Raw genomic sequence first — 24,096 nt, 5'->3', positions numbered from 1 at the left:
GGGGAGGGGGCATTCACAATCAAACCAATCTTTGAGTCCCCACTAGGTGAGATCTACCTTCGTCAATTTATGTGATCATAAACAATTTCCTTCAACAAATTCAAGACTATTAAAATCCATACTATTTCTAGCAACCCCTTCTACTGCCCCTTACAATACCTAATTTACTTTTCCTCACTAATGCACTATTTGGTCTACATTTCAAGTGCACTCTTTTGCATGCTATAAGGGACAAAAGAAAAAAGTAAAAATTTCAATTTTCGACAAAAAAATAGAAGAAAATGAACCTTTGCATGCCTCCATGACGAATCAATCTAAAAGATTATTTTCGACAATAAGCAACAAAATGCATATAATTGAAACAATACCAAATTCATAGTATCTTTGATAGGTGGTACTTCTAATGTTCTATTGTGGATCTTCCTAAAATTATGACTCCAAAAAAAAATGTGCAAAAAGGGGAATAGAACAATTTAAATTAAGAGATTACAGAGAGATGGGGAGGTAAAATTCAATGAAAGAAAAAAATGAAAACAATAAAATGAAAAGACATTTTTTTTTTTAAATGTATAATGAAAAGTGAAAAATAAACAAAAAAGGGGGCAGAAGGTGTTTCCCCAAGAGCCTTAATTATAATAGCTACACTTGACATGTCACTGCCATAGATCATCTACAGCATGCTGTTAATACCAAACTCAAGGTGATACAGAGAAGGAATCCTATTGACTGCAATCAAACTACAATGCCCAAAAAATAAACAGACTGGAGGTAAAGTACTATATGTGCACATTAAATCAGAAAAGCACCTTTCCTGCTAAGATCCCACAGGAGCAATGCCTTTGGCCTTGGCTGCTGCAGTTGCTGCTGCAGCTGCTGCCGCTGCCGCTGCGGCAGCAGAAGCTGCTGCATTAGGTGGTGAAGGCGGCACGGCAGTGGGCTGTGAACTGCTCTGTTGGGTGACGGTTGGTTGTTGCTGTTGCTGCTGCTGGTGCTGCTGAGAGTTTACCTGTGCAAGAAGAGCCTTTATCTGACCTCCCGTAAGCGTCTCATGCTCGAGCAAAGCATTAGCAAGAGCATGAAGCTCCCTACCGTGGGTGGTGAGAATAGTTTTAGCATTATTGTAAGCCCTCTCCAAGAACTCCTTCACCTCCTTCTCAATAAGAAGCCTGGTTTCCGTGCTCATACTTTTTCCATTGTCATTATAATTGTGAGCGACAAGCCCAACTTGTTTGCTCATACCATACTTTGTTACCATTGCTCTTGCAAGAGATGTTGCTTGCTGGAGATCAGAAGAAGCACCAGATGTAACTTCACTTTCACCAAATATGAGCTCTTCAGCAACACGACCTCCCATGCAAACATCGAGGCGGGCAAGCATCTGTTTACGAGAGATACTTGTCTCATCCTTGTCAGGCAGTTGGGAAACCATGCCAAGAGACATTCCACGAGGAACAATTGTTGCCTTATGAACTGGAAGAGCCCCATCAGTATGGATAGCCACGAGAGCATGACCACCCTCATGGAAAGCTGTGAGCTTTCTTGACTCATCGGAGATAACAGCAGATTTACGCTCACTGCCCATCATGATCTTGTCCTTTGCATACTCGAGATCAGTCATGCTAACTGCTTTAGCACCGTCCATTGCTGCCTTGAGAGCAGCAATGTTGACCAAGTTCGCAAGATCAGCACCAGAGAAACCAGGAGTTCCTCTAGCAATGATCATCAGATCAACATCATCTGCCTTCAAAACCTATAGGGAAGTAGTGTTTAGATCCACAAAGTTAAAGTCAGCTTCGAGTCAATACTCTACTGCACAAGAATGATGTAATTTCAAATATTTTTCACACAAAATCCCAAGTGTCCAACAACATAACATGCAAACACAGACAATAAGATTATGAATGCCTTCAACTGGTGTTGGCGAGTGATCTCCCAGCATATAAGGCTCATCCCAGCTTGCATTGAACACAGTTCAAGCCTCATTATCCAACCAACCCCACCCCCCAACTCAAAACACATTAACAAAAAATATGAGAAGGTTCCTGCAGCACCGGCTGAGATTATTACAATTCAAAGAAATATCATCAAACGCAGTGAAAATTACTATATAAAAGGCCAACAGCTTCACGAAATGTAAAATAATTTTTGAAATAATAAATTAACAGGTTCCCTAAGGGTACGTGTTAGCAAAATCTTAATACAAATGCAACTCTTAAAACCCATTGCATGACAGCACCAATGTGTTGATCAACATTAACCACCACTCCCCACACCCCCGCCCCCCAAAATGGGAAAAAAGCAGCCAAGTGAAAGCAGGTTTCTGTTAGGGCAATGCATGTTCATACATGACCATATTTCGCAGCTGACTGATCCAAGTTGTTAAGTACCATAAAGGCTCAGATCCCACACCCCAGCTAAATTCTGTATGTCGAGCATTAATGACACAGCCATAGATTAAAAGGAGAGTTTATTCCAGCATTCCTTTACATAGATCAGTCCAAAATCATTTCCAAGATGAGAGAGAGAGAGAGAGAGAGAGAGAGAGATTACAAATGCAACATAATTTCCTTCTTAAAAAGTAGTGATACCTTAGACATATGGGATTCCATTATCTGCCTCCTTCCTTCAACATCTGGATTAGGAACAACAATGTGACGATCAAATCGACCTGGTCTCACCAGTGCCTTGTCCAATGATTCAGGGAAATTAGTAGCAGCAATCACAATAATCCCCTCATTTTGTTTGAAGCCATCCAGCTCAACAAGCAACTGATTCAGGGTCATTTTCATGTACTGCTGGTCCTTCGGGTTTCGGCTTCCTCCTATTGCATCTATTTCATCAATAAATATTATACAAGGTGACCGTTTCTTCGCAGCTGCAAAAAGATCCCTCACCCTTCGGGCCCCAACACCAACAAACATCTCTTCGAACTCACTGCCACTGCATGAAAAGAAAGGCACCCCAGCTTCTCCAGCAATAGCTCTTGCTAACATAGTCTTCCCAGTGCCAGGAGGACCAACAAGCAAAACACCTTTTGGAAGCTTGCCACCAAGACGAGTGAAGCGCTGTAACCAGATAAAGCTAAATGAGAAAATTTCAAACCTTTCCCCACACATTTATAACAAATAATCTGCCTTAATTGCAGCATTTTGACAGCTTAACTATCAACTAGGATGGGAGCTAATCAGATTCAGATTCATTTGCTCAAAACTCTGCAGAATGCAAAACCCCACATGCTATTGCATGTGTAAAGATGCATATGCATGCTCTCTCCACCTGTCCATGCCCGCAGCCACATACAGAATAATTAAAGATATATCCAATAATGCGTTTACCTTGGGATCTCGAAGATAATGAACAATTTCTTCTAGCTCAGCCTTCGCTTCATCAACCCCCTTCACATCATTAAATTTTGTGTTAGATTCCATGCTAGGTTGCACCTCTTCATTTAGACCAAGTCCTGAAGGACGGAAAACAGCAGTATTAACAGAAAAGATTCATCTATTTTAAAAAAAACATGAAATAAATTACAGAGCACCTGAACGCTAAAGACGTGACCATACCTTTACTGATTCCTCTATCTTCAATTAAAGCACCCACACCAGAAATCAAAAGAAAAGCCAGTGCAATGGTGCGGAATGTACGCCACAACTGCTCTTTGAAATGCCCTCCTTCTGTAGCCACCATATGAATAGGAGCACTAGCAGTTCCAAGAACAGCACCATCTTTTGCAGGTTTCCCTACATTTCTAAGTGCTGCAAGACCTCCAATGCTTTCTTCCTCTGTAGCATAGTTTGCAGTGCCTGCAATTCCTGTACAAAGCTCCATTTAAGCCTATCCCTTCTGTCAAATTAAATTTTGTTACATCTTTTCCTACCACCTTGACCCTTGCTCTTCTCGGTCCTCATCTTGGGGAAGACCAATTATAAAAAGGGGCAGCCCGGTGCACAAAGCTCCCGCGTATGCCGGGTCTGGGGAAGGGGCGGACCACAATGGGTCTATAGTAAGTAGCCTTACCTCCAGGTCACACGGTGCCTAAGCTCCCCTTCGGGGAAGACCAATTATAAATAAATAAATAAATTTCTAGATAAACAAAAGAGACTGCACTATGTTTAAAGAGAGAGAGAGAGAGAGAGAGAGAGAGATGCAGTGTTTTTAATAAAAAATCTACATTCTGGAATTTGCGAAACAATAGGTTGAGCGCCCTTGTCAAGGAAATATAAAATAACAGAAATATTTAAATTAGTTTTATTTTTTATTTTTATTGGATCATAAAAACCTACCTATTTCTTAATTTAATCTAGATTCTGGATTTTAGGATAAAGTATACAGTTGAAATCATCCAAAACTATGCCTACAACTTTCAAGGAAAAAAAAATTGAGAAAAGAAGTGATAACTGTGAAATTAAGGTTCATTTATAAAAAAAAGTTAGCAGCCTGCTGGGTTTTTCTGAAGAGGATTCAACAAGGCTCAATTATTTTTACATCAAATAGAAATTGAGGTCCTTAAGCAGCCCCTAAGTTCCAAAATTATATTCTGACGGACAATCCTGTATCTGAATTTGGCAAATGCCTAATTTTCAGAGAACGTAATAATAGATTAATATAAGCATGGGTACTGACAATCAGGCATCCAGTCTTTTCTTCCTAAGTAGACGTTCATCATGAAAGCATCTCACATATGTTAGCTTCAATTCTGCAACCTCTTTTAAGTATGCACAATGCATATTAAAATTCTATTAGAGTCATTTTCTTTCATAGGGAGTTACTGTAATACTTTTACCATTTTAAAACACAAATTTCAACTTTAGAAATGGAAACTATTTCCCTTCGAGCAAAAAGGGATATAGCATTTGACAATGTGAAAGTTTTTCTCTTGATTTATAAGGACATAATACAGAAAGGGATCACAAGATTATACATTTTTAATATAAAAGAAAATTAAACATAAGATGACAGGCTTTCATTCTCATAAAAGGTTTTCAAATCAACCACAATATTTTGAAATCAAACCTCTTAAAAAATCTGACTTCAAACATTTTTTAGAATTGTATCTTAATCAATTAAATTTCAAATATCCATCACTTTTTTTTTTCTAATTATAGACAAATTGATGCAAGAAACAATATAACCTAGTTCTTTCCCAAGCCTAAATGTTACAATTTTAAACTCGTACACCAAAAGGAGGATGAATAATGGACGCAACAATGAACAAACAGGATAAATATGCAACCAAAGGAGCAACTTCATTCCTACACCCACCTCTCTGCAACGTCCTGAGCAACTCACTTCCGTCCAACCGCTCAACTTTCACTAATGCTTTAACATATTCAGAAAGAGCTGAAGGATTAGAATGCAATGATGGCTGACTTTCAAATAATCTTATCACTGCTTCTGGATCATTTCGATGGTAAAGCTCTTTAAGATGGGCAACCTCACTGGCTTCATCTGCATCCCGTACTCTGCGAGTAAAACTGCCAACATAGCTTGATTGAAATCTTTCTTGAGCGCGTGAAATCCTGTTACCTGCAGAAGACATTAAAAAATGATGAAGAAATTTCCACCCAAGTTCAAATTAAATGAAAAGAGATCATTTGTCTTCCACATAATGTCTCACAAAAGAGACACTAAAAATAAGAACTGTGATTAAAAGAAAAGATTCATAGCAGCATATTTTCAATTTCATGTCAACTACCTATAATAGATTAAATAAATATTGACTCATATCTGAAATATTTGTACAAAAAGATCCAATTGGAAGGCAGCATCAAGTGCCAGCTGAAGATGAAAGGTTCAGATACCCCAACAGGCAAACAAAGGAAAAAAAAGCAAAAAAAAAAAAAAAAGAAACAAAAACAAAAACAAAAACAAAAGAACATCAATGCTCTGATTTTTCCTTTTCTTTTTACCCAATTTTCAAAGATTATGAGGGTCTCTTATCGTCCTCTTTTTTGTATTATTTTGGTTCTCTCTTATCCTTCACAAGTCTCTTCTTTCATCAAGGGCAAAAATGCCATGGAATTGTCTTGTCTTCATGATTATCTTCACTAGAAAAGATACATCTGCTTCTTGGGATGGTTACAAAAATTAGCATTCTGCTCAACAGTTGCAGACATTTTGGATCTTAAAGAACATGTAACATGTAACGGATGCCACTTCCATAAATTTGCTTATGGCATTAGACATATATCTTAAATGATTTCTACCAAAAATTTAAACCAAGTTACACATAATATCACACTTATTCAACATTCCATTGGTATTTCGTTGCTAAAAGAAGAAAAGCCTCATAGCTGTTCTATTTACTTTTGTATCGAATATAAATCTAACCTAAACTAAGAAATTATGAAATGATGAAACATAAATGATGAATATATTTATATTTCATATTTCACAGCATAATCACTCTACCACATTAGTATCTAGTTAAGGGGTAAGATAATGGAGCAAAGAGACTACCTGCATTCATATTTAAGTTCTACTTGATTATTTTAGAAATTGAAGGATGTCAATGCATTTTATTAAAATAATTTATAATCAGTAGGGAAAAAAACTTCCAAAATATGATTTTTGCTCTCCCACGCAGTAAACAGTTTGTTTACCTTCACTTAATTTGTGTTTTATTCTCCAACCATGTCTCTTATCCAAATCTCTTAATCATCTACTCTTTTATTTCAAATTCTCCAGCCCATGGGAATATCCATCAACAACATGCACTTGAGTTTGGCTAATTTCTCTGTGGACTCAGCATTTACATAGGGAAAGGTTCTTCTTGCTGTGAATATTGCTTTTCTTCCAAATGATTTTACTCCTCTTTCCCAACTCTAACTAATCATTTTAATTTTGTTCATAATTTTTTGTACTTAATACTGATAAACTGATTCTTTTTCACTATCTCAGGATTATGCATAGGATCAAAATAATGGGTTTATAAATACAAATCTCACTTAGTTAACTAAACTTTATTCTGGAGAAATGGATAAAAGTGCAGTTCTCTTGATTTTTTTTTTTTTTTTTTTACTTCATCACTATGAGGAATTATAAAATACCTCATGGAGAATTGTCACTGAAATCATCTTTTTTTTTCATGTAATAGTAACCATTTTAAAGTTAAAGTTATGACAGGATCAATTCAGTTAGTTGGATTGAGCAGGAACAGGGTATATTTTGCCCCTTCTTTAAGTTTTCGTCAGTCTTCCAAGAGAGAGGAAATTTCTTTAGGATCGATTATCTTATAAGGCATTTTTAAAGCGCGTCTCTCCCTTTTACCAGTCTTTCTCAGAGCCAAATGGGGCTAAATGCCTATATATTTGCGTAATTCACATATCTTACCATCATTGAGGCAATATAATTCATAAATTAAGAGTAAGAGTCCATAATATTTCACAAAGAATGAGTGTTTGTCCTCTGGATTTTGAAATTGGTTGAAAATGCAGTACTTCTGACTAATGTCATAATTATATCTTGGCATTTCCATGCCATCAATATTTGAAGCAAGAGTCTGAAATGAGCTAAAAGGTACAAGAATTTTCTTGTACAAGATACAAGGCTGATTGTCCAATTTTTTAAAAGGTAACACAAATTCTAATAAGATTTCAGCTTCTTCTTTTTTTTTAAGAAGGTAAGAAGAATATATTAGTTCACGAGGAAAACAGAAAAAGAGGCTTCAAAGCCTTCATGAGAATTACACCAATAAATCTCATCCTAAGATCGAGCAAAAAAATATGCTTTGACTGCATGGCTAGCAAGCAAAGGAGAGGTGCAAAAATATCACGATTTTTATAGCATTTCGTATCTCGTAAATGATTGCACCCCATACCAGCTTGCAAATGACATTTTGATGTCTGCTTCCTAGAGAAGATAACCAATAGAGATCAGAATCCCAACAATTAAAAGTTTTTGGAACATTGAGACAGGTTAAGACCTTCAAATATGAATTTAGTAGAGCTGCAACCAGAAAATAGGTGATCCTATCTTCAGTAGTCTCATTGCAAAGAAGATAAGAAGGAGAATTAGCTTCACCCGAACAAAACAGTATTATCCATAGCAGAAAGCCTATTCAGAATGGCCAACCAACAAATGAATGAGTGCATAGGAATATGACATTTAAATCAAACGACTGAAACCCAGTTAACGCCACCTTCTTTGCTCCTTCAAGGATTTGAGGAAGAATCAAAAGAAAAAGAACCAGAGAGGAGTTGAAAAAAGTGTCAGCAGCAGAGCTCTTTGGAAAGAAGCCCATCATTTCTTTTTAATTCATTAACCTTACTTGAGATTCATCTTGGCCAAGTTCAAGTATTACCAAACAACCTCAGACACTTTAGCATTGATGGGTAGCCTGAATTCAAAAGATATATGAGGTCCATAAGTTTCAAAGAAGGGTCTTCACAGAAGGATTTCAACATTTTAACCTAATAAGAAGTGAGTATATTTTGATTCTGTTTTATAAATAGGAGAATTATAGATTTGTTCTGTTTGAGAGATTTTCTTTGGTCAAGGGTAGGAGGTTTTAGGGATCTTTTGGTGAGTTGGGAGGTAGTATGTAGGTCTAAACAAGAAAGTGGTTTAGATCTTGGAAATTTGGTGTCTAAAAGCATGGCTCTCTTGGCCAAATGGCTTTGACAGTTCCCTTTAGAGGATTCTTCTTTGTGGCATGAAGTTATTAAAAGCAAGTTTGGACTTGACGAGAATGGTTGGGATACCAATCTGGTTTCTAGATATTCTTTAAAACATCTGTGGAGAGCCATTTCTCATATTTACCCTCTCTTTATTCGCCATACTAAATTTGTGTTGGGTAAGGGGTGTAATATTCATTTTTGGAAAATCTTTGCTTGGGGAATATTCTTGTCCGCCTCTTTTCCTCGCCTATTTTGATTGAGCTTAGGATAAAATGATTCCATTTCCTCTTTCCTTGTATTCCATTTCCCCTTTCCTTCAAAATTTTCATTTTAGGAGAGATCCTTGAACAATAGGAAACAAATAATTTATCTTCATTATTGGTCCTGTTAAATAATTGTTGGGTATCCTCGGAAGCTGATAGCCAATCTTGGCTGTTGGATTCCTCAGGGGTCTATTCTTGCAAATCATTTTTGTGAATTCTTGGTTAGCATAGACTTTTCCTTCCTTCTCTAGAAAATTATTTGGAAGACCAAAATCCCCCTAAAATCAAAGCTTTCACTTGGTTGGTTGTGCTTAATAGGATAAATACTAATAACTTGCTGCAAAATAGGAGGCATTTAAAGACTCTATCTGCAGATACATGCGTGTTTCTTTTTAACTACTCCAGATCCGCTTCACATCTTTTCTTTGTAATTTTGTATTGAAGGTTAGGAATAAGTTACTCTGTTATTTGGAGAAAGCTGAGTGTCTCCAAGGACAATGGAGGAGTTTTTTGCAATACCTTTTTTAGGTTTTGGTAGGAAGAAGGAAGAAAAAGCACTAGGATTAGTGCTTTATTTGCAGTATTTTGGAGTTTGTGGAAGGAACAAAATTTATGTGTTTTTTAGGGAAGAATTTAGCATTTTATTGATGTGGGAGAAATTTCATTTTTTGGCTTCTCTGTGGATAATGGTAATTTCAAGGGGATACGCTTCTCAAATATTTGACAGGGTTGGCATTCTTAGTTAACTACTTAAGTTGTGCTGTTTTTTTTGTTTTTTGGACTGTTTTTTCACACTTTTTGGTTTTCTTATCTTGTTTTCCTCGTGGTTTCCCAGACTTTGTTATGGAGATGTCTTTTCTCCTGATTGTACATTCTTATTCTATATAATGAATATCTTTTTCTATAAAAAAATTTGTTTATTTTGCCAATTAACCAACCAAGTATTACTCTTATACAAGTTACTTCTACACAACAAAACCAATCCTCCCATGTGTTTTTTTTCTTATGGTCTTGTTACAATGGTGTAAGGCTATTTGAGAACCATTTATCTTGAAGTTGTTTGTCAAGTACATAGTTTATAGTTAGAGGATTTAAATTATAGAAACTAAAATATTTTATATTTTGAGTTCATAAAAGAGATGGTTAGAACATGATCAGATATCCTAGTCCCATATTTAGAGATGTAAGCGGGACAGACTTGAAGCCAAAGGGGCATAACCTGAATCCATACTACCTAGTACCCACCAATAATGACTTGCCAAGTCTACCGCCCTGAATCCTCCTTGGAGCATCATAAGTATCCTCATCCCACCTCATTAGGGGATCCAACTCCTACTAGGGATTCAAATCTGCTCTGCCAACTATAAAAAATTCATATGAATTTTTTTTTTTTGGGGGGGGGGGGTGGGACAATACTTACTTTCTATGAAATTTTCCAGATGAAGGTGCCGGGTGTCGAGTGACCCCATTTATCATCATAGTCAAAAGCGTGCCTAAGGCGTGAGGTGCAGTGGGGCGACGAGGCTAGCACCTCATCAAGGCTAAAGCGAGGCAACCTTCAAGAGGTGCAATGAAGCACACTAAAGCGCTAGGTGTCATGGGCCAAATATTTCACACCTTCGTGAAAAGACCATGCGGCGCTAGCTGAAGCACTCTTGTTTATGCGGTCACAAGCATGCATAATGCCTTGAACAAGCTCGGCTCATGACGCTCCCCCACTTATGTGGTCAGCGTCCTCGTAGACTTTGACACTAGATACTCTTCAACTTTGTCCACGAGAACGGTTGCATGTCTTTCACAAAAATCCAGCTTATTTCTTCGTTGCCAAGACCCTTCCATCTTCACTAAGAACTCCTACCACTTATTCCTCGAGGATGTGAACTCTCTGTCTACAAGCATGCCTTCAACTTCTCATCTTTCAAGTTGCACTGTCTTCAATTCTACTCTGGTTGATTGATTTCTGCTTGGATCTTCGGTGTCGGTGTTGAACAGCTTGAGCAGCTAACGTGAAACACAAGATGCACTTTTATCCAAGCCAGAGGGTCAATTTTGTAAGAGGTCTTCCCAACTTTGGCCAATATGGGAACTAGTCCTTCATATTTCAATGTAGTCTCCTATCTTGTCCCCGTAGTGACCTAATCTATTCAAGATTGAACTTAACAAGCACCAAGTCACCTATGTTCAAGTGTTGCGGTCTTCTCCCCTAATCTGCCCACTTCTTCATCCACTTAGAAGCTTTCTCCACGTAGGCTTGAGCAATCACAGCATTCTGTCTCCATTCTTTGATACCAGGTGTCATAAGTCAAATATTTCACACCTTTGTGAAAGGGTCGTGCGGCGCTAGCTAAAGCACTCTTAATTAACTAGCCAGCCTAGCGTTTACCACAATTCACCAACAAAACACTTTCATTGTCATTCAAGCAAATATAAGCGGAGCAATAAGCAACTTATGAAAGCAAGTAAACATTGAAGCAATGTAATTCATTATCAACACGTCCGTTAACAACGTGTGTCTGGCGAGAGAAGCAAGTACGCAAAACACGTTTACAATAGCTAGTGAGTTTTATGAGTTGATGAACACTCACCCTCCCCTAAAGAGCTTTCTATGCTATTCTCACTCTGGCACTAGGAAACATCAATATGACCAAGGAATCATACTCCCCTTTTTAACCTATTAAACACTATCTCTGAAAGATAACCCTACACTAATATTTACATGATAAAAACTCATCCCAAATGCACAAGACAAGCAGCCACAGCCAGCATAAATCCCTAAACAAGCTCAACTCCAATTTTGGTCCCAAATATTTGGGGTTGCTTTTTCCAATAAACATTGGTTACATTTCTTTATGTTATTTGTACCAGTGACCAGTTTATGGATGAGTGCTCTTGGAGTAGTTGTTCTGGATCTAACCTATGTGCCTATGAGTTTGTTTACCAGGAAATCTATGTAGCAAAAGATTGAGAATTTGAAATTTTCCACACCAAAAATATTCTTTTAAACGAAGGTATTCATGCTTGGATGGCGGCTCAAGATCAGCCTCATGAAAACCTTATCTTCCCTAAGGAGGTTCTACCCCGTGGAAATGAATTTTAATGGAACTTCTAGCTTTAGCTGGTACCAAGAAACTATCGGTTTCGCTTGGTGGGCTGAGAATACCAAACTTATTAATTTATCTAGTAAACTACTCAGGGCTCATGTAGCTCATGTTGAATTAATTGTATTCTGGGCCGGAGCAATGAACCTATTTGAAGTGGCTCATTTCGTACCGAAGAAGCTCATGTATGAATAAGGATTAATTTTACTTCCCCACCCAACTACACTTTGTATTGGGCGGTAGGTCCTAGTAGGGAAGTTATACACACTTTTCCATACTTTGTATTAGATTCCATTTGTATACTTGGTGGAATCTGACATATCTTAACCAAAACCTTTGCATGGGCTCGTCATGCACTTGTATGGTCTGGAGAAGCTTACTTGTCTTATAGTTTAGGTGCTCTATCTGTCTTTGGTTTCACTGCTTGTTGCTTTGCCTGGTTCAATAATACTACTTATCCTAGTGAGTTTTACGAGCCCATTGGACCAAAAGTTTCTCAAGCTCAAGCATTTACCTTTTTAATTAGAGACTAGTGCCTTGGGGCTAACATAGGATCCACTCAATGACTGAATGGTTTTGGTAAATATCTAATGCATTCCCCAACTGGAGAACTATGCATTTTTGGGATCTACAAGCTCCTTGGTTAGAACCTCTAAGGCATCCCAATGGTTTGGACTTGAGTAGCTAAAAAAAGACATACAACCTTGGCAAGAACGACGTTTTCTGCAAAATGTATGACTCATGCTCCTTTAGGTTCTTTAAATTTCGTGGATGGCATAGCTACCGAGATCAATGTAGTCAATTATGTCTCTCCTCGAAGTTGGTTAGCTACCACTCATTTTGTTCTAGGATTCTTTCTATTTGTAGGTCATTTGTGACATGCGGGAAGGGCTCGTGCAACTACAACAAGATTTGAAAAAGGAATCGATCATGATTTGGAACCTGTTCTTTACATGACCCCTCTTAACTGAGCCAGGAGAGCCAATACTTGAAGTAAGAATCAAATTGATTCAATCATCCATATTGGAAGGTAATACTTAAAAAGTATTCCTATTTCCTTTCTTTTTATTTATCTTTTTATTTTTTATTTTTTATTTTTTTCATCTCATTTTTTTACATCGAATCTCTTCTTCTTTTTTTTCTTTTTTTGGTTTGTCTATCCTAACCAGTCGAGCCATTCTCTTTTATCGCTTTTATGATACTGAACTGAACAAAATCAATAAAGAAACAAATCTACTCAACAAGCACAAGGAGAGAGAGAGAGAGAGAGAGAGAGATTCAAACCCTCGATAGTTATGAACAAAGAACTATATCGGTTTTCAAGACAGGAACTATCAACCACTCAGCCATCTCTCCAAAAGAGAACTTCTATTTTCTTTTTATTCCCCTGAATAGGACATGGTCATATGAGTTGATACTATCACTATTAGTAGCTAAAATATCAAGTGTGAATCTATTCAGTGAATAAATATGTATGTTATATATAGATATATGCATGATCCAGCATGTACATTTGTGAAGTAAAAAAAATTCTCCTTGACTACATGGTCCCAATAAAATGGTAAATCATATAGAATCAACGAATTCATAGTAAAATTCCTATATTCCTATATGATGCATTTTATTAAAATTTTTTGACAAAGGGATCAAATGGTATAGTTCACTTGTTGGTAGCTTAAAGGATTACTAGTATGACTATTGCTTTCCAATTGACTGTTTTTGCATTAATTGCTACTTCATCAATCTTACTAATTAGTCTACTCGTTGTATTTGCCTCTCCCAACAGTTGGTCAAGTAACAAAAATGTTGTATTTTCCAGTACCTCATTATGGATTGGGTTAGTCTTTTTGGTTGGTATCCTTAATTCCCTCATCTCTTAAACCTACTTGTCTCAAAAATAATTCCCCACCCCACCCCCCCCCCCAACACACACACACACACACACACACACACACACACACACACACAATTCTTTTGGGTTGTAAGACACATTCAATTCAAATTCAATACAAGTCTCAAAAGTGCAAATAAAATTAGCAAGAGGGGTTAACTTATTAACTTCTTGAATTTGAATGAAAAAAATTCAAATTTATATTTTATATTTCTTCTATTTATTTCCATTTATAAATATAAATTTATAATTGTTAATATTCTTTTTACTTTTTTATTACTATTAATTTTTTACATTTACAATTTGTATAAACAGTTTGGCTTAGTGAGCTAACCTAAATGAGCTAGGCGCAATGAAGCGCATTGAGATGCCAGGCACAATGAGCTAAATTAAATGAGCTAGGCATAGTGAGTCATGCCTAGAGATTTATGACTTTTAACTTCATTTTTTTTAAAACCTTTTAAGAAAGAAAACATAGCCAACTCCAGAGCCAATGCTTTCGAAACAGCCCTAGCCAGAGGCTTCAACTCGAACCAGCAGGAGCCCTTCGTCTTCTAGCCTTCGAACTAACACAAAACCAGCAGGAGCCCTTCGATTTCGAGGTTCAAGCCTTCGAACCAGCACAATGTTCGTCCTCAAGCCTTTGAACCAACTCAAAACACCTTCATCTTCACATCTTCGGTCTTCGAGCCTTCACCAACAAGAAAGCCTATGCAAGAAGAGTCCTTTGTCTTCAAGGTTCGAGCCTTCGAACTAGCACAACCTTCATCTTGGAGTCTTTAAGCCTCCCACCAGCAAGAGAGTAGCCCTTCGTCTTCGAGCTTTCGAATCAACACAAAACCAGCAGAAGCCCTTCGTTTTCGAGGTTCAAGCCTTGGAACCAACACAATGTTCGTCCTTAAGCCTTTGAACCAACTCAAAACACCTTCATCTTCACGTCTTCGGTCTTCAAGCCTTCACCAACAAGAAAGCCTTTGCAAGAGCCCTTTGTCTTTAAGGTTCAAGCCTTCGAACCAACACAACCTTCGTCTTCGAGTCTTTGTGTAGTAACCCGACCCAAAAAAAAAAAAAAAAAAGAAGATATTTTGGAGAAGATATTTTGAGATATTTATATATAAATATCTTGGAGGAGATATTTATTTAGATTACTTAAGGGCTAAGTAAAGATTTATTCTATAAATTCTCTTATCCTCTCTCATTCTCTCATTCTCTCATTCTCTCTCTCTCTCTCTCTCTCTCTCTCTCTCTCTCACAAGGATTTATTCTATAAATTCTCTTATTCTCTTTCATTCTCTCTCTCTCTCACATTTTCTCTCTCTCTCTCTCTCTAAGATCCTTCGCCGTTCGTCATCCGTTTCCAAAAACGGAGGGTACTGCGTGGATCAGAAGAGAAAACTCTACACTTTTAGTGGATCGGATCGTCGTTTCGGAGAGTTTCGGGTTTTCCCAAGAATCGAGGTAGGAATCTGATCCTAATTTTGATTGGATATTTGGATAGCAGTAGAAAACATAGTAAGGTTATGTTCTGTGGTTTTAGGTTTTCGGGATCTTGAGTTGTCGTTTTGGACCGTTTTCGTACGAAGTTTCATTTTGAATATAAGGTAAGGGGAATTTGATTACAACAGTTATTTTGGAAAACTAAACCGCTAAAAAGCTAGTTTACGTTATTATGTATGATTTAACTGCTTATTTGTGAAATTCTACCGAGTAGAAATGCCGGTTTGACGATTTTACGATTTTTGGTAAAAACGAGGATTTCGACGTATGATCTCCAAATTTTACAAACATCTTTATTTGTGTTTATACTATAGTAGGAGAGACTCGATTCCTTTATTTATTTAGTTAAACTATGTATATTGAATTTCTATCATTTAGCGGGTTTTTGTATTAAACTTGTGTGATATATGTTGAAATGGAAATGAATGTATTTTCTATACTACTGATATAGAATATGGGAATGAAATTCCAATTTGTTATACTGACAATGTGATAAACAGAGGCTGGTGATAAACCGAGCCGCATCAGTAAACAAAGAGGGGTAAACCAGGTGGAAAGACGCCGGTTTGAACCCGTTGGAATTATTTCTATACTATTGATATAGATTATGGGAAATAAATCTTATCATATTTGTATAAATTGAATTTATGATACACGGAACCACAGCTTGAGAGTCCCGGGAGGGTTGAAAAATACTTTCTTTGCAGGGTGAAATGAAACCACTGTTATATGATACGGCACGATATCGTAGCTAGATGTACACGTGCAACCACACGTACTAAACGATGTGGGTACCAAGATGGTCGGCTAGCAGGGTGAAACCATTGGCTGATATTGGGCCAATGGAGGCAGTCGGATCGTATGTAGGTACTCGGCAGTGTCTGCACGAACAGGGCATTGGACGAGTACCAGTGCACAACCCGAGCCACGGGGTAAAACTGGTTATAGGGATATTTTGCTGTTGGTCATCTGATAAATCATTAAATGGTCGAAAGACAGATGTGGGAATTTTGTAATATGAATAATGATATACCTGATGCATTACTGTATTGAAAATATTTGATTTATATTCCAGATGTTGAATGAAAATATGCATGTATGCAGTCACACACTGTTGTAACTCCTTCTTCCTTACTGAGAGGTGTCTCACCCTATCTTACAACCTTTGTTTTCAGGTCCATCCGTGCGTCGGTCCTAGTAGATAAAAGGACTAGGGAGGTTATTTTGGTTAGCTTACGTAAGCATCTAAATTTTTGTACTAAACTTGATGAAAGTCCTTTTTGGAGGGTTGTAATATGACGATTACTCTAAGTCCGAATGTATGTAAATTATGGATGTATTAGTGAACTCTGGTATAAGGCTAGTAGTAATCCCAATGGATGTTTATGTTTTTCCGCGACATTTACATCATGATTATGTATGTTTTACACCCGTATGTCCCTGTTTAGGGCGGGTTGTTTCCATATCTTGAACAGGTATAGGTATTTGATGTATGTGAGTGACACCTGAGTCCGTGTAAAGGGCCGGGTCGTTACAGTTGGTATCAGAGCCCGTAGCCAGTCGGAAGTATGATTTGATTCATGCTGCCTGGTTAGGGATATGTGCTAAACTAAGAAGTTGCTAGTTGTTACAGTCTAGAATATACCAGGGTATAGGACATGGATATGACCTTGAGTTTTGTTTTGTATACCTGGAGATGAAAACAATTGGCAGACTTCTGTGTTTTTCTGGATCATTCGAAGGGTTCAGAAAATCATGGCAATCTATTGATGGTGTTGTTTCCAAGTGGAAGAGCAGAACTTGAGTTAGAATGATGATGTTAAATTAATGGAGTACATCGATATTCAGGATGTGGATTTAAGGAACTGAGTCTATAGTATGATAGTGTTAGTTGATGCTTAGGCTATTACCTTCTAATGAATTCTCGTAAATGTTTTCAGGATGGAATCCAGGGATATCACTGCCAATATAGGTGGCAGTAGTAGTGAGGGTGCCGGCCCCGAGGCTGGTAACGACTCTACTAGTGTGTTACGTGAATTCACACAGCAGCTTATGGCTGAGGTAGTGCGTACGAATAGAGGGCAGGATCGTCCTATGACTGAGTTGGGTTGCTCTATTGAGCAGTTCACCAGATTGAAGCCCTCTGCTTTTGTGGGCGGTACAGATCCAGTTCGTGCTGAGAATTGGATCCAGGAGATCGAGAAGATCTTAGGTGTGTTAAACTGCACTGAAAAGCAGAAAGTCACCTTCGCCACGTTCAAGTTGGCAGGGGAGGCTGAGAGATGGTGGGGGTCGGTAAAGCAGATGGAGGAGCACCGACCGATACCGATAGTGTTGACATGGGCCCGATTCAAAGAGCTCTTCTTTGAACGTTATTTTCCGGCCACAATGAGAAATGCGAAAATGGAGGAATTTATGAATTTGACGCAGGGTTCACTGACAGTGCAGCAGTACGCTGCCAAGTTCCAGGAGCTGTCTCGATTTGCTCCATTCGTGATTCCTGATGAAGCAAAGAAGGCTTGGAAGTTTCAGAGGGGTCTGAGGAGCGAGATCCGTAAGCAGACAGCGATTCTGCAGTTACAGGATTTTGCTACGTTGGTTGATAAAGCCACGGTAGCAGAGGAGTGTTTACTAGAGGATGCAGAGGTTCAGGTTACGAAGAAGAGGCCAGCGCCTCCTAATTATTCATCGGGGGCAGGACAGAGTAAATGGAAGAAAAATAGTAGTGGCACGTCCCAGAATGCCGCAAGTGTTCCACATTGCTCTTTATGTGGTAAGAAACACCAGGGGCGGTGTTGGTTGTCTACGGGAGCCTGTATGCGATGTGGTAGACAAGGACATCAGATGAGAGACTGTCCGAGGCAGAGGAATGATGGAGTCACACAGAAGCAATACAGAGGGAATGCTCCGACACAGCGTGGTGGTCAGCAGGGGGGTACTGCCCAGGCTAGGGTATATTCTCTGACTCCTGGTGACGCTGAGAACGCTGGTGACGTGGTCACAGGTACTATTTATGTGTTTTTTCATGAAGCTATAGTACTTTTTGATTCTGGAGCTACGCATTCTTTTATTTCCCGTAATTTTGTTAAATTATGTGGTTTGGAGGTGCAACTGTTGGATTATGAATTGGTAGTGACTACGCCGTCTGGGTCTGCAGTCGGGTGTAGTAAGTTAGTCCATAACTTCCCTGTGGAAATTCAGGGAAGAATACTACCAGTTAACCTAGTGGTCTATGACATGCATGGTTTTGATATCATCCTTGGGATGGACTGGTTGTCGGCCAGTTATGCTAGTATTGATTGCCGCAGGCGAGAGGTGTTGTTTAAACCACCAGGGGAGCAGGAATTCAAATTCCAGGGGTCGTGTGTGCGTTCTACACCACAAATTCTTTCAGCTTTGCAAGCTAGGAGGCTACTCCTAGATGGCTGCCAAGGGTATCTGGCGTTTGTGAAAGATACGCCGGTTGAAAAAAATAAGTTGGAAACAATTGCTGTAGTGTGCGAGTTCCCTGACGTGTTTCCAGAGGACTTGCCAGGGTTACCTCCAGATAGGGAAGTGGAATTCGCGATAGAGCTAGTTCCAGGTACGGCGCCGATATCGAAAGCTCCGTACCGTATGGCTCCAGCTGAATTGAAAGAACTAAAGGAACAACTTCAAGAGCTCCTAGACAAGGGGTACATTCGTCCTAGTATTTCTCCTTGGGGAGCGCCCGTTTTGTTTGTTAAGAAGAAGGATGGGTCGATGAGGATGTGCATCGACTACAGAGAACTGAACAAGGTGACGATAAAGAATAAATATCCGCTACCTCGAATCGATGATCTGTTTGACCAGCTTCAAGGCACGCAGATCTACTCTAAGATTGATCTACGATCTGGGTATCACCAGCTGAAGGTGAAAGTGGAAGACATTCCTAAGACGGCATTTCGAACTCGGTATGGCCATTATGAATTTATGGTTATGCCTTTTGGTTTGACTAATGCACCTGCAGCGTTTATGGATTTGATGAACAGGGTCTTTCACGAATATTTAGACCGGTTCGTCGTGGTATTTATCGACGACATCCTAGTGTATTCTAGGAGCGCTGCAGAGCATGAGGGGCATTTGAGGCTTGTCTTGCAAATGCTTAGGAATAAGAAATTGTATGCTAAATTGAAGAAGTGTGAGTTCTGGCTAGAGCAGATTGCGTTTCTTGGTCACGTCGTGTCCAAGGAAGGTGTATCTGTGGACCCGAGTAAGATTGAAGCAGTAGTGAACTGGGCGAGACCGAAGAATGTTCAGGAAGTAAGAAGCTTTTTAGGTCTTGCAGGTTACTACCGTCGTTTTGTAGAAGGGTTCTCCAGTTTAGCAGGTCCTTTGACGTGACTCACGAGGAAGAACGTGAGGTACGTTTGGACTGAGGAATGTGAGTTGAGTTTCCAGGAGCTGAAACGGCGACTGGTTACTGCTCCAATCCTGACCATTCCTTCAGGGGATGGTGGATTCGTTATTTATAGTGACGCCTCTAAGAAGGGTCTTGGTTGTGTTCTAATGCAGCAGAGCAGAGTAATTGCTTACGCTTCTCGGCAACTTAAAGAGTACGAGAAGAACTACCCGACACATGATATGGAATTAGCAGCGGTAGTATTTGCATTAAAAATTTGGAGGCATTACTTGTATGGTGAAAAGTGCGAGATTTTTACTGACCATAAAAGTCTTAAATACTTTTTCACCCAGAAGGAGCTGAACATGAGACAACGCAGGTGGCTAGAGTTGATTAAAGACTACGACTGTGTTATTAGCTATCACCCAGGAAAGGCTAATGTGGTAGCTGATGCTCTGAGTCGGAAGTCTGTTGATGCGTCTGTTTCAGCGATTAGAGTTCAGCACCAAATTTGTATGGACTTGGAAAGGTTGGGCTTGGAAGTGGTAGAAGAAAATCATCAGGCTGTCCTTGCCAGCTTGGTGGTGCAACCGACCTTACAAGAGAGGATCCGCGTAGCGCAAAAAGAGGATCCAAAGTTAGTTGAGGTTATAGAAGGAGTTCGGAATGGTTTAAAGCCGGACTTCAGTATTTCTGGTGATGGGATACTGAGATTCCGCAGCAGGGTTTGCGTTCCGAATGATGCCGTGATTAAACGGGTTATTCTAGAGGAGGCACACCGTTCGCTCTACACTGTACATCCTGGTAGTACGAAAATGTACCGGGATTTGAGGGAATCTTTCTGGTGGTCTAATATGAAAAGAGAGATCGCCCAATTTGTAGAACAGTGCCTGACATGTCAGCAGATTAAAGCAGAACATCAGAAGCCGGCAGGACCACTTCAACCACTCGACGTCCCTGAGTGGAAGTGGGAACATGTCTCAATGGATTTTGTGACGGGTTTACCTGCGGCGATGCATGGGCAGAATGCCATATGGGTTATAGTAGATCGGTTGACAAAGACTGCACACTTCATTCCAATCAGAGTCAGCTACTCTTTGAATAAGCTGGCAGAACTTTATGTACAGGAGGTAGTACGACTCCATGGTGTTCCTATATCTATTGTTTCAGATCGAGATCCGCGTTTTACATCTCGTTTCTGGAAAAGTTTACAAGATGCCTTGGGATCGCGATTGATGTTCAGTACGTCTTTTCACCCACAAACGGATGGACAGTCGGAGAGAACTATTCAAACGTTAGAAGATATGTTGCGGGCTTGTATACTAGATTTTGGTAATATTTGGATACAATATCTACCGCTTGTTGAATTTGCATATAACAACAGTTACCAGGCGAGCATAGAGATGGCACCTTATGAGGCTTTGTACGGTCGTCGGTGTCGATCTCCGTTGTACTGGGATCAGGTAGGTGAGCGGCAGATACTAGGTCCAGAACTGATTCAGCAGACCTCTGCAAAGGTTGCATTGATCAGGGAAAGAATTAAAGCAGCTCAGAGTCGACAAAAGAGTTATGCTGATACTCGTCGGCGAGAGTTGGAATTTGAAATAGGAGATATGGTATTCTTGAGAATCGCTCCGATGAAAGGGGTGATGAGATTCGGGAAGAAGGGGAAGCTAAGTCCTCGGTATGTCGGGCCTTTTGAAATCCTTGAAAGGATAGGTTCGGTTGCTTATCGAGTGGCTTTACCTCCAGCATTATCCCGAGTTCATGATGTATTTCACGTGTCTGTACTGAGGAAGTATATACCAGATCCATCACATGTACTGAGTTACGAACCTCTAGAGATCAGTGAGACTTTATCATATGAGGAGGTACCAGTACTGATATTAGGTCGGAAAGTTCAGCAGTTACGGACTAGGGAAATACCGCTAGTGAATGTATTATGGCGTAACCATACAGTGGAGGAAGCTTCATGGGAGTTAGAGTCAGAAATACGCCAGAAGTACCCGCAGTTATTTTCGGAAGGTATGTAATTATGTATAGTAGTATAGGTGGTATGGTCTTCGGGAGAGTTTTGTGTGTGTAATCTTCCGAAGCATCACATTGTAACCACGGTATTCCTCCGCCATAAGCGAGGGTAGATAATAACTTCGCGCCGAAGCTGCTTTGAGGGTGGCTGCCGACTCTTCTGTAGGTCTCTGACGTAAGGTTGAGTACGTTTGGTATCAGTTGGTGAATTTCGGGGACAAAATTCTTATAAGGAGGGGAGATTGTAGTAACCCGACCCAAAAAAAAAAAAAAAAAAAAGATATTTTGGAGAAGATATTTTGAGATATTTATATATAAATATCTTGGAGGAGATATTTATTTAGATTACTTAAGGGCTAAGTAAAGATTTATTCTATAAATTCTCTTATCCTCTCTCATTCTCTCATTCTCTCATTCTCTCTCTCTCTCTCTCTCTCTCTCTCTCTCTCTCTCTCACAAGGATTTATTCTATAAATTCTCTTATTCTCTTTCATTCTCTCTCTCTCTCACATTTTCTCTCTCTCTCTCTCTCTAAGATCCTTCGCCGTTCGTCATCCGTTTCCAAAAACGGAGGGTACTGCGTGGATCAGAAGAGAAAACTCTACACTTTTAGTGGATCGGATCGTCGTTTCGGAGAGTTTCGGGTTTTCCCAAGAATCGAGGTAGGAATCTGATCCTAATTTTGATTGGATATTTGGATAGCAGTAGAAAACATAGTAAGGTTATGTTCTGTGGTTTTAGGTTTTCGGGATCTTGAGTTGTCGTTTTGGACCGTTTTCGTACGAAGTTTCATTTTGAATATAAGGTAAGGGGAATTTGATTACAACAGTTATTTTGGAAAACTAAACCGCTAAAAAGCTAGTTTACGTTATTATGTATGATTTAACTGCTTATTTGTGAAATTCTACCGAGTAGAAATGCCGGTTTGACGATTTTACGATTTTTGGTAAAAACGAGGATTTCGACGTATGATCTCCAAATTTTACAAACATCTTTATTTGTGTTTATACTATAGTAGGAGAGACTCGATTCCTTTATTTATTTAGTTAAACTATGTATATTGAATTTCTATCATTTAGCGGGTTTTTGTATTAAACTTGTGTGATATATGTTGAAATGGAAATGAATGTATTTTCTATACTACTGATATAGAATATGGGAATGAAATTCCAATTTGTTATACTGACAATGTGATAAACAGAGGCTGGTGATAAACCGAGCCGCATCAGTAAACAAAGAGGGGTAAACCAGGTGGAAAGACGCCGGTTTGAACCCGTTGGAATTATTTCTATACTATTGATATAGATTATGGGAAATAAAATCTTATCATATTTGTATAAATTGAATTTATGATACACGGAACCACAGCTTGAGAGTCCCGGGAGGGTTGAAAAATACTTTCTTTGCAGGGTGAAATGAAACCACTGTTATATGATACGGCACGATATCGTAGCTAGATGTACACGTGCAACCACACGTACTAAACGATGTGGGTACCAAGATGGTCGGCTAGCAGGGTGAAACCATTGGCTGATATTGGGCCAATGGAGGCAGTCGGATCGTATGTAGGTACTCGGCAGTGTCTGCACGAACAGGGCATTGGACGAGTACCAGTGCACAACCCGAGCCACGGGGTAAAACTGGTTATAGGGATATTTTGCTGTTGGTCATCTGATAAATCATTAAATGGTCGAAAGACAGATGTGGGAATTTTGTAATATGAATAATGATATACCTGATGCATTACTGTATTGAAAATATTTGATTTATATTCCAGATGTTGAATGAAAATATGCATGTATGCAGTCACACACTGTTGTAACTCCTTCTTCCTTACTGAGAGGTGTCTCACCCTATCTTACAACCTTTGTTTTCAGGTCCATCCGTGCGTCGGTCCTAGTAGATAAAAGGACTAGGGAGGTTATTTTGGTTAGCTTACGTAAGCATCTAAATTTTTGTACTAAACTTGATGAAAGTCCTTTTTGGAGGGTTGTAATATGACGATTACTCTAAGTCCGAATGTATGTAAATTATGGATGTATTAGTGAACTCTGGTATAAGGCTAGTAGTAATCCCAATGGATGTTTATGTTTTTCCGCGACATTTACATCATGATTATGTATGTTTTACACCCGTATGTCCCTGTTTAGGGCGGGTTGTTTCCATATCTTGAACAGGTATAGGTATTTGATGTATGTGAGTGACACCTGAGTCCGTGTAAAGGGCCGGGTCGTTACACTTTGAGCCTTCCGCCAGCAAGAGAGCCTTCGCCAAAGCCTTTGAACAAGCGAGACACTTCGAGCCAATAAACCATCATCGCCAGTCTTCGTGAGTTGTCAAG

The 24,096-nt window shown here is 39.1% G+C and overlaps 2 protein-coding genes and 1 long non-coding RNA gene across 4 annotated transcripts in view; 2 read left to right on the top strand and 1 right to left on the bottom strand.

Annotated features, from left to right (window-relative positions):
• Nucleotides 1-531: 531 nt before the first annotated feature.
• Nucleotides 532-24,096, bottom strand: part of LOC131151132 (ATP-dependent zinc metalloprotease FTSH 4, mitochondrial) — a 32,469-nt gene continuing 8,904 nt past the window's right edge. Inside the window, exons 3-7 of one of the 2 annotated variants that reach the window (XM_058102371.1) lie at nt 5,263-5,526; nt 3,564-3,812; nt 3,336-3,460; nt 2,589-3,065; nt 532-1,750 (exon numbers count right to left, since the gene is read on the bottom strand). In XM_058102371.1, the coding sequence (XP_057958354.1) occupies nt 815-1,750; nt 2,589-3,065; nt 3,336-3,460; nt 3,564-3,812; nt 5,263-5,526 (2,051 nt within the window). In that variant the 3' untranslated portion in view covers nt 532-814. The remainder of the gene's footprint in view (nt 1,751-2,588; nt 3,066-3,335; nt 3,461-3,563; nt 3,813-5,262; nt 5,527-24,096) is intronic. The other variant, XM_058102372.1, reaches the window with a different exon arrangement.
• LOC131151131 (uncharacterized) lies at nt 15,084-22,048 on the top strand. Its single transcript, XM_058102370.1, has 4 exons — nt 15,084-15,328; nt 15,408-15,471; nt 16,543-16,604; nt 17,308-22,048. Exon 4 carries the CDS (start codon nt 17,309-17,311, stop codon nt 19,727-19,729), a length of 2,421 nt encoding a protein of 806 aa, XP_057958353.1. The 5' UTR covers nt 15,084-15,328; nt 15,408-15,471; nt 16,543-16,604; nt 17,308; the 3' UTR covers nt 19,730-22,048.
• LOC131151133 (uncharacterized) lies at nt 22,161-23,858 on the top strand. The gene is made up of 3 exons (XR_009135696.1): nt 22,161-22,417; nt 22,497-22,560; nt 23,633-23,858. It is a non-coding gene; the product is annotated as an uncharacterized LOC131151133 (long non-coding RNA).

Source organism: Malania oleifera, chromosome 3 (genome assembly GCF_029873635.1).
Source record: "Malania oleifera isolate guangnan ecotype guangnan chromosome 3, ASM2987363v1, whole genome shotgun sequence".
In the NCBI taxonomy this organism is placed as follows: domain Eukaryota; kingdom Viridiplantae; phylum Streptophyta; class Magnoliopsida; order Santalales; family Ximeniaceae; genus Malania; species Malania oleifera.
This window is presented reverse-complemented; position numbering and strand designations above follow the sequence as displayed.